The 11,548-nt window shown below is 32.2% G+C and overlaps 2 protein-coding genes across 2 annotated transcripts in view; one reads left to right on the top strand and one right to left on the bottom strand.

Moving 5' to 3' along the window:
* Positions 1-319: 319 nt before the first annotated feature.
* On the top strand, positions 320-1,273 carry LOC108967982 (NADH dehydrogenase [ubiquinone] 1 beta subcomplex subunit 8, mitochondrial). Its single transcript, XM_018931694.1, has 4 exons — positions 320-469; positions 596-825; positions 881-1,098; positions 1,177-1,273. The coding sequence occupies exons 1-3, from the start codon at positions 382-384 to the stop codon at positions 1,094-1,096; spliced, it is 534 nt and encodes a 177-aa protein (XP_018787239.1). The 5' UTR covers positions 320-381; the 3' UTR covers positions 1,097-1,098; positions 1,177-1,273.
* A 1,501-nt stretch (positions 1,274-2,774) lies between these two features.
* The window catches only part of LOC108968050 (cell differentiation protein RCD1 homolog), a gene marked incomplete at its 5' end in the record, with an annotated part of 16,640 nt that continues 7,866 nt past the window's right edge, over positions 2,775-11,548 (bottom strand). Inside the window, 4 exon segments of the mRNA XM_018931811.1 lie at positions 2,775-6,310; positions 7,723-7,814; positions 7,881-8,075; positions 8,158-8,538. Of these exon segments, the coding sequence (XP_018787356.1) occupies positions 6,130-6,310; positions 7,723-7,814; positions 7,881-8,075; positions 8,158-8,538 (849 nt within the window). The 3' untranslated portion in view covers positions 2,775-6,129.

The following is an 11,548-nucleotide window of genomic DNA, read 5'->3' as shown; positions in this document are numbered from 1 at the left end:
GTGAATTCTGTGGTTGTGAGGTGAATTCCCTATCACAATCTTATAAATTGTTCGACATCGAACCTGCACCTTCTCTATGTTTTAAGTTCTCTGGTTAGACGTTCTCTGATCACACGCTACGTTCAACAAAATACATACGATCAAAAGATCTCACCAAATACTATTTCGTCTGCTGATCCTATTTTTTACATTTTTATTTTATTTTACATTTTTATTGGTGAATGTAAAGTTATTGTTTTAAGTTATATAAATTCAAATTGGCAACACCACAAGTAAGAATTGCTTTAAGAGAAAACGTCACATAAACTGACAATTGAAACATCTGATTCTTAATAATTACTATACTATTGGAAAACACAGAAGTCCAGGAAGCATTTCCAAATGATGTCCGCAATATTTAATGGACTAAAGGCCGCACAGAGGCTTCAAACTGCAAACCCAATGCTATTCCAGCATGTGACGAGAAGCAGTAAGTAGTTACTTCAATTTGACAGCTTGATAAAATAGTGCTACACTATTAATTTCACTTATTTGTTTACGTAACGCTAAAAATTATCCTTTTTATGTAAACCTTTTACAATTTCAATAATTATAGTGGCTGGTTGGAATAAGGATTACAAACCTGCTCAGATTCCAAAAACCGAAAAGGATTATGCAGCGGCTGCAAAAAAATACTACCTACTGCCAGAGGAATATCGTCCATATGCCGACAACGGTCTAGGCTATGGTGATTACCCTGATTTGGGTAAAGGTTTAGGTATAGAATCGAAAGACCCCTACTATCCATACGATTTTCCGGAGCATAAGCGCAATCTCCATGAGACGGTAAACTTTGTTTCAAACCAAAAGTATGACTTTAATTGAATGTTTTGGTTTGTAGTTGCATGCTGACATTGATTTATACGGAGAAGATCGCTTCTCGCAGGCGGAGAAACCAAGATTTACAAATGCTCAATATTGGCTGAGCTTTCTAGGTGTAATGTCTGCTTGCTTTGCTCTTTATTATTGGTTGGAAAACTACCGTATGTACCGCCCGGTGGCTGTAAAGCAATATCCAGGAGATGGCAGAAAACACTATACATTCGAAAGTGAATAAAAGTAATAAAATTCAATATAAGAAGAAAATATACGTTCTTGCTATTTCTAAAATATTTTATTTTGTTGTTTTGTTACTAGCGATTCAGCTGGCTAATGCAAATAAAGTACGAATGCTGTTAAAAACAATTCCCATATGAATACTTGTAAATAAAACAATTTTATTTAAGCTTCCTAAGTTTTGTAATCTTACTTAAAATATTGTTACATATTTATATCGATATGTTTAAGATATGTATATAAATTATTCGGGCAATTCTCAAAAACATAACCTAAAAAATTTGGTATATTCTCATTCTAAACTGATATTCCAAATGCGCACATTTGAATATAAAATAATTATAGTCAGCTTCTTAGTAGCGGCTACCGAAATTCATTTCAATAAAATGCAAATGAAAATTTTAACTTTAACAGAAGATCCAATTACCGAGACGTGGTCGAAATATAGAAAGAGCATTATCCGAGAGGGTTTAAGATAATACATATACAAATAGGTGCTCAGTGTTTAACGATACATATTTTTCTTTCCGTTACCACTACAGTCGTAATGAAATCGAAACAAACCGGGACCTTTACCGAGCCAACTACCGCCAAATTGGCAGGATTCTTTTAAAACAACAAAACTAACATGGTCCTAGACCGTCAAATGAAAATACTACCTATTATCCCGTTCCCACAATAGGTCTTGGCACCTATCCTCGAAATTACTTCAGGAATTCTTGCTACCAATTTCTTATAAGCAATACCTGTTTAACGTAAATGAAAGTGATCTGTACTTAAAACCGCGAAAGCTGCTGTTTTTAGCAGCTACATCAAGAAGTAAAATCTCGTTAGTAAACCAAACCTGTCAAAATATTAAAACACGCAACTTTTTATAGATAAATTTAATAATTCTCATTTATTCAACATAGTTTAAAAACGGTCATCTATTTCTCTTTATACGTTTAGCCATACGATAATCCATCCATTTTTGTGATTATATATATGTATATATATGTTTTATATTTAATGCACTCAGGCACCATCAACACCGATTGCAATCTGAGTTTGATTTTTAGAAAACACACGCTCTTAGCTAAAGGGCAGCTTATAGAGGAAAAAACTGTATAACCAAAACAAAACAAAAGGGGCAGCTTATAGAGGAAAAAACTGTATAATCAAAACAAAACACAAATAAAAATTTAAAACTTCGGCAAATCGCACGATTAATCTTTAATACAAACATTTAAAATAAATATAAATGTGACATGAAAATGTAGTTATATAGTAAGTAGTAATTCAAACTTTATGTAAAATAATTAATTGTGTATACAAATACAAGCTAAATTAGGTAATAATTTTAGGAAAAATAAGAATATTTAAAGTATATGTTACATTTTCGATTTAGTTATGAAGGTAAAATTAGATAAATGGCTAAAACAACCTCAAGTAATATGTCAACGTACACAATAGTAGCTTTGTGTGCTTTCAAATAGCCCAGTTATGCGAAAAATATTTATATATGTATATTAAACTTAACTTAGTTAGGATGCTGGTTTCTAATAACAATTTACAAAGAATGATATAAGTTTACAATTTAAGTTGTGATTACACCTATCCTACAATAGGTTACAATATAACCCAAGTCATATTCAGATATACATAAACACCACTATACCGATTAGTTCGTATATTTAACGTTCAAATATAAGTGTAAAAGTTCATTTTTAAGGAGATTATAAACTTTTTTCTTTCGACTAAACAGAATCTCTACAGTATTAAACGAACTATCAAAATTAAATTTAAAGTTTAAAAATTATTCAATTATATTACAATGTTTTGCAGCTAAAAGTGTTGAATGCGTTGTGCGCAACAGTGCGTTTGCCGCCAAGCAAAGATTTGTTTACTTGTTATGTTACTTAAAAGTTCAAATAATAATGAATAACAAGGATACAAAAATTTATTACACAAAAAAAATTTTATTTAGCATTAAGGTCAATACTTATAATTAAATCACATACGAAATTATATGATGCGAAGTTGTGGGATGTAGGTTTTAAGTTTTCGAATTTATGAAATTCGACAGCTAAAACTTTACACTGTACACATATAACTAGTTCAATGATTTTTTTGCGGCAGTTGAAAAGTTTTATTCAGTTGTAGTTTCATACGCTTGTTCATCAAATAGTTTAAAAATGTGTGTATAAAACTTGTAATTAACTCTCAAAAATGCTTCTATTCAACATGTAGGCTTTGGCTTTCAATAATTTTTTAAAATTCAGATTTAGCCTTATAAGTTTTGTTTGTCGCACTCTGCGAAGCTCATGGAAGTGAAAAAATGCGTGTCGCACAAGTTTGTGTAGAGCTTTTGAGCCGAACAGCATCAATCAACACCACATAGATACTGTACAAAAATTAAGAAAAATCACAATATTTATCTGTTACAGTTAGGTTTTCTCCACGTCATTTCATTTATGGTACTTTATTCTAAATACGATTTTACTTTAGCAAAGACATGTGAAGTATCTTATTTCTCTTTAGCTACTCACATATATAAATACTCTTATATTTGCTATGCATTTTCATATCTATTTTCGTAAACTCAAATATTTTTTTTATTTTTAATTGTTACCCAGTATTATTTAGAACTGTGCTTTTACTAATTATTACAACAGACATGCTGGCACTCACAAATAATATCTTTCAATTGACTTTACGGTTGATCTCTAATAGAAAGTAGTTAATTTTCGTAAGTATTCGTTGGTTATGTGCTTATAATGTTTTAATGCTCACGCCATTGGTAAAAGCACCTTTCATTTACAAAACACATATTAGAAAAATATTTCTGCATTTTCATTGTAGAAAAACAATTACTGGTACTGGTGCCCAAAAGTATTATAAATATAATTCTCAAATGTATTATAATTTACTTGCACTTTTGAATTACAATTTGTTTAGAATATAAAATGCAAGCAATTCAAATGCAGAATGCATGAAAATGAATGGAAATGTCGTTTCAAAAAAATTTCGTTGCTTCTTTTATTAAATAAGGTGTTGATATTCTTTCAAGTATTTAATGTTATAATCTTACCCGCCACAACAATGTGGAAGGAAAGCCAAGCAGCATTGATGTGCCGAAGAAAAATAATATATGTAATTTGCAAGTTTTAGCAACTTTTATTTTCAATGTTCAACAAACACTTTTGGAAGTATAATTTTGTTCTAATTCGATGAAGTTAAAATTATGTGTATATTTTTCTCAGAATGTGGTAGTAAAACTGCAATCAAGTTTTAGGTTAACTAGACTGGAAATGCAATCCACTACCTTCATTCACATACTGATAGCAAAGCAACATGAGTTTTTTGAATATTTTAATTGCGTTTATAGCTAAATTTTATTTTTTGGCAAACATTTTAAGCTAAAACTTTTTATACAATTTAAATATATTGATGCTTGTAATGTACAAATAGTGGCGGCTTTACATATTAAAAAATATCAAATTGCTTAATTCTACATTTTTTACAAATGATATCAACATTTCATAATCAAAATGGTCCCTGTAAAGTGGGCTTATTTAAGTCTCAAGAGATTATTGAGAAGTGGTGGAGTACAATGCAGTATATATGTATGTATATGGATGTATGTCGAACTTAATACAATTGCTGTTAGCTTAGGATTATAAGAAATTATATTAAACACGAGGCTTTCCAATTATATAACGTTGTTGCTGTGTGAGTTCTTTGCAAAAAAAAAAAAAAATTGAGATATATACCTTATAGCATAGTTAATATATCGTTTAGTGAATTACTGTTTCAATATTTCGGTGACACGTTTTAATCACACTTTTTGTCACTTGCAGACAAAATTTTTTAAGGCATTCAGACGAAAATGTATGCTTCGCGTTTAAAGTTCTTGCAGTGATTAAATGATAAATTACTGAAATTACAAAGAGTATAATTCATTCATTTATGAACCTTTATGCATGAGGCTGCGCATTCATTAATGTTTTAGTTCAAAGTTATTGCCTAAATTTACACAAAGTTCATTTAAAAACATATATTTCGATAATTGCTAGACTGTGGTGTCAAACTCCTCAATATAAAATATAAGAAGTTATTGTTGCACACTTAAATTAAAATACAGGTTCCTCTGCTTTTGCCCTTTACGTAAGTCAACCACGCAAGTTTAAGCCAACTTTGAAAACGAAAACTATTTTCGTATTTATATTTAATATTCGTTCAATACTATTGCAACTACGTGTAAGTATGTATCTGCATGCAGTATACACATCTGGGTAGATCTGCTTAACAGCCAATTTTATGATTATTATTACATTAAATAGAAAAGCAATTAATTTGATTTTCTTATTTAATCTCAGAGTGATTACATTCGCCTGCGATTACATGTGGCTGAAAGCAATGAAATCAGCATTTTTGTTAGCAAAATTCCAAGTTATAGCTATATGAGTAATGCATATAAATTAGATACTTATTTATTACTTTCGATTTTAATTTTTTAGGTACCGCCATTCCTTAATTATTACATAATTTAGTTAATATTCACTCATTTTCTACATAAATTTCCTTATTATTTTCATCAGTAATTATTTAATTTTCGCTCTTTTTTTGGGCTTTTTATTTAAACCCGTATTTTTGTTTTTGTTTGTGTTTTTTTTTTATCATATAAACAGTCTCCATTTTATATATTTTATCCTTATTATCATAATTATTATTTATATATTTTATAATGCATTCGTATTGTTGCAATTTCTATCACGACTTTTAAGTATTTGTTTTTCTCTTGTAGATATATTACGTGTATGTGTGTGTGTGTATGTTGTGTATTTAAGTATTTAGATATTCCCTTGTTATATTGTGTGTAATTTGATTTGTTTTGCTTTAATGGGTATTACAATTTTTTAAGTAAAAAGTTATATTATTTGTAACTTGCGTATTCACTATTTTAAACTAGTTAGTTGGGGGCACTTTTAGCTGCACTTCATATGTAGTTACATGTACTTTAGACGGCGCGTTTTCTGCTGTTGCTGCTGATGTTTATGACGTCAATGGTGACATACCGATTTGACGCGGATCTGTTGGTGCGACAACACCCAGCTCTAAATTTTTAATTAGTAAATGTAGCCAGTGTTTGGTGGATTTGTCATCCTGGAGACATACTGAAAATGTCGCATCGCGTAGTTGATCTGGAAGACATTGTCGCAAAGCCTCACGTGCTCTACAGAATAAATAATAATGTATATAATAAATTTTTACTTTAAAAACATTTTTAAAACAAGATAATTTTAATGCTAAACCAACTTGAGCATACAGTATTTAGAAAATATATTAACAAATTTCACGTTTTACTACAAGATGTAGGGGTTGGTAAGATGTCAACAAATATTGAGATATTTTTTCAATGACAGGCATTAAGTAACATTTCACATAGTATACACAGAGCAATTTATGAGTTCAAATAACTCAGCTAAATATACTCTTATTTGCAATTAAATTAAATATTTAATATAATAATAATAATAAAGGTTTCCAATGGGATTGAGGTCAAGAGGCCGAGCCGACTAGTCCATAACCTCAATTCCATTGACCCGAAACCTGTGTTATTGAGTTACTGCTTGGAGAAACACCCATTTTAGCGGCATGTTAGCATAACATTTTGCAGTATAATGGCAATGGCGAGCTGATCCATGATCGAATTGAAATTCGATGGATCGAACCAACGTTCCTGAACGGGAAACATCTCCATGCTATTATACTTGCCTGCCGCACTATGTTTTAAAGTTTTTGTGGGGTATCTTGGGTAATAATCTTGTATTATTATCTCAAAATCTTTTCCCCGTATAAAGAATAACTTCACTCTTCAGTCCAAAATACGTTCCTATCTTTTTCTATTGGCCAGAAAAGATATTTCTTAGCAAATTTAGGACGTCATTTCAATATATTTTTAAACAGCATAATGTAAAAATTTTTTTAGTCAAAACCACATTTTTCAATTTTAAAATTTTTTTTTTAAATTTTACATTTTTTTGTTTGGAATTTTTAGTTTAACTAGAAGATAAATTATTTAAAAATATGAATCCCTTTGACTTTTTTTTTTCCGATAGAAATTGCGACCTGCATCCTGCCCGCCGTCCGACAAATGCACATGCGAAATGCATCAAGAATATCAAAGTATCCAAAAAAAATTGTGAATGATGTTTAAATATATAACAATAAACCCTAGAAGTTTCGCTTTAATCACTTATTTCTTTCTTTCCCAAAAAAAAATCCTCAAAAAAATCGATATTTTGAAGCCTCTAAACCAGGCTACCCCCTTATAGGAGACAAACACAATAAATTTTTCCGTTTAAAGAATAAGAAAAACTTGTAAAACTTTTTATTTATGTTATGAGTGCAATAGGGACATATGCAACGTCACACAACGAACAATATTTTCAAAGCAAATGATATCTATATCTTATGTGGTGTCAAAAACATGTCAAAATTATTATACGAAAGTTCAATACTATATCATTGCTCGCCTGTGTAAAATATATTTCTTTACTAGGCAATATTTTGTTACCTTCAATTCGCTTACTCATACTCAATTATTAGAGGTATTTTGTCAATTCTTAATTATCGGGAACTTACCTGGGATTGTCAGAAAGACGTAAATAGCATCGTACGACATGCTTCAGCAAACGTGCAGAGGGCTCCTTGGCAAGTTGTATTACCATTTTGCCCTGCAATCAAAATCAAATAGAACTAAGTAAACTTGTTACATAGAAAGAACCAAAATCAAAATTTACCAAAATAATAGCAACATGTGAAAAACGTTCATAGGTTTGACAAATATACGAGAGACCACTTTCGTCCAATAAAATCTTTTGCAGAATAAACGTAGCTACAGTTTTACTCAGTTCTGAACCGGTTTCCATTATTCGCAGACACAGTGGAATGATTTCAGTTGCTAAAAGGAAAGTTATCACTTCTTGCTCATCAGCCTGGTGAGTATAGGAAATATAATGTGTGAATGGCTAAATAAACAATTTAGTTGGCTTATATTTTTACGAAACGCATGCTCACCTTAACTAATGCACCAATTACGCCTAAACTTGTTAGTCGAAGGTATTCGAATGGCCGAGTTTTGGATGTTGTTTGCAAAAATGGATACAGGAACAATGGTATTTGCGCCTGCAGGAACACTGTACGCGTCTCCGGATGCGATGCGACGCATTGCAGTAGGGATAGCGCACTGCAGACGCGATTTGATTGATGCGCAGTGAGTGTGGCAGGATTAATCGATGGATAAATATTAATTATCTCCTGTAAAAGGGCGGCGGTAGTTCCAAAGCTATGCCATAGCATTGGCGCGAGATCTGTCACTGTTTCACGTTTCTTACTCAACTCGAGTAAAGCTGTTTCACGACTCTCCGGATGTGCCAATTCGTTGATCCACTGAAATACCTAAAAAAAAGAGCAAGAAAAAGAAACGGAAATATATAGTATTTTTGTTGTATGTTGGAAAGTTGCATATACAGTGTCGGACCAAACTATTATAAACAAAAAATTATAAACGATTTTAAAAACGGTGAATTATAAACGATTTTGAATATTTTAAAAAAGTTCACAATTAGCCACAGCATTTCGTTCTTCGGGCTCCCTAAGCACAATTCATGGAGGTAACCATAAAAAGAGATTCCTTTATATCCGCTAGATTAATCCAGAGTGAATCGGTCTTCAATATTTCGTGCAGGTCCACCGCGACAATCTGTAGAAAATAACCTCATAACATGCAGAAGTGCCAAAAAGCCATACATTTCGCAACAAAGTCGAAAAATGCGTCTGGTATATAAATTTACTACAATTATTATAGTCCGATAATATGAAATCTCTTTTTTCAACAAATACATCTGTAAAAAAAGTATATTTCTCCGTTTTTATTTTCCACATAAATTTTTTTCATCCATACAAAAATTTAAACAGCTCAAGAGCTCAAAACATGCGCTACATTAGCTCGAACCTACCTAACGGACGCCTTTTCGCAAATGATTCTGTTATGATAACAAATGCCCACATACAAATTTGGCAACGGCAATGGCAAACGATTTGACAGTTAGCATGCCATAAGCTTTAGCCTGTCGAGATGCACCGTTAAGTCCGCGTTACTCACAAGGTACTGTGAAACATGGAGGAGGTAACGTAATGGTCTGGATAATTCTCAGGTCACTGAGTAGGTCGGTCCGATCAATCAAATTAATGACATAATGGAATGTTTTATGTATACAAACATTCTTTAAATAATTATGCTTCGTCTTGCTGAAAAGGAAATGCTGTAAAAATGGATCTAACATCGACGAATCGGTCGCCCCCCAATAAAAAAGAAGTTTTGAAGTGGCCCGAGCAAACACCAGATCTCAATCCCCTAAAAAATCCATGAGAAATTGTAGGTAAAAAAATTGAGCGGGAAAATTGCAAAAACAAGGATTCTCTCATTGTCCAAGACGAACGGGCATGGAAAAAGATTTCTCAAGACTTTTTAAACAATTTAAGTAAATCTATGCCACGAGGATGTAAAGTCGTCATAAAAAACAATGGATATACCACCAAATATTTACAATAAATACTTTTAGTTTTGAAATTCCTGTAATGTGCATCAATTTTATGTTTATTGTTATTCTTTAACCCTTAAATGCATGATGATTTATATATACATCAGTGTTTTCTTCCTAACATAATTTCTAAACGGTAACTCAAAAACAGTACTTTTTACTTTTATTAGGTGCTAAAAATATCTGTGTTGGTTTTCGAACGCAAACTTTCATGATATGACATTTCACTTTTTAATTTTAATAATTTGACAGCTTGGCGCGCCACTTACAAATACACACTTTGGCAGTAAAATTGTAATTTCATTTTGGTGGATAGTAAATAGTATTATTACGTGCTAAAAGTGATGTATAAGAGGATAAAGGTAAGAAAAACACATTACATTGGTTTTATTTAGAATTCAATAACAGTTATAGTAAATACGAGCGTTATAAATGTGATGTAGAAATACATCAGTATGCAAAATCGGCAAATAATAGTTTTACTGTGGGTATAATAATATCTTTTTTATGTTTGACTTATTTCTTATAAATATATAATTTATTCATATGAATTATATAATTATTCTTCTAGAATGTCCCGTAAAGTGGCGGATAGAGACATAGAACAATTTCTAGCGGCCTTAGAAGTAGGAAATGTATCTGAGGACGGTTTGGAAGATGAAAGTGAAGATGAAGAAACCTTTTACGCTAATGCAAGAGAAACAATTCGAGAATTGGAAGACGAGGATGCAGAAGAAGAAGATCCTACTTATATTGATCCATCCAAAGTCAAATTATTACTTGTTTACCCATGCAGGAAGATCATGAAAATTTAGTAGAGTTCGATAAAAGAAAACTCATTTGGACAAAAAAGACAGTTTATTTTATGACGAGGCCAAATTAATTCACCAACCAAGCACAACAGACTCTGCTATAACTGAACTTGATACACCATATAAAGTTTCTTCTTCATGAGTTTCTTACAAAAAATCCATAGGCATTCTTTTATTTATGTCAGTGGATCATTTTCCTAGTGTGCGCTCATACTGGCATTCCAAATTTGGCTACAAACCTGTTAAGAGGGCAATGCCGGTAAACATTTCAACGACAATAGTAAACATCAACCGCGAGATCATTCTGATTACGATCGCCTCCATAAGATTCGGCCTGTGATAGAACAGCCAAATACAACATTTCCATCAGTTGCAATAGAACAACGACTTTCTATAGATGAGCACACATTTGCAACTAAAATTGTAAATTTCCTAAAACAATATTTACCTAATAAGCCTCACAAGTGGGGTTATAAGCTTTTTGTTCTCTGTAATCTTATGGGATGTGCTTACAGATTTGGGGTCTATTCTGGACAAGAAGAAAAGCAACACAAACCAGCCGATCAGCCTGATCTCGGAATAACAAATAACGTTGTTATACGTTTGGCGAGAGCTATACCAAGGATGAACAATCATATTGTATTTTGCGATAATTTTTATACATAACTGCCTTTGGTATATATTTGAAACATGTGTGATACAATGTGTGGGAACTATTCAACAGAACAGGCTACCCAATTGTCGGCTCCCTGACAAAAAGGAATTTATGAAACCTTATATTCCGAGAGGTACTTATGAGGAACGAATTTCCCTTTCAGATGGAGTAGACTTTTCGGCCACTGCATGGAAAGACAATAAAGTCGGAACCGCCTCCTAGGAGCATCAAGAGGTCATTCTTTGATCACGTCGACGACATCGAACAATACGCCGACAGGACCTCGGACRVWACAGACTTCCGACAGGCACTGACCACCATTCACAGTGGAGCCATCAACACCTTCACCGACTCCCTCCCCGTGAATGGCGTACTTGGAGTCAAATCACCACCCATAG

Source organism: Bactrocera latifrons, unplaced genomic scaffold (genome assembly GCF_001853355.1).
Source record: "Bactrocera latifrons isolate USDA-ARS-PBARC rearing strain unplaced genomic scaffold, ASM185335v1 scaffold_20, whole genome shotgun sequence".
Classification (NCBI taxonomy): Eukaryota; Metazoa; Arthropoda; class Insecta; order Diptera; family Tephritidae; genus Bactrocera; species Bactrocera latifrons.
The sequence above is the reverse complement of the archived record's forward strand: the minus strand, read 5'-3'. Positions and strand labels throughout refer to the sequence as shown.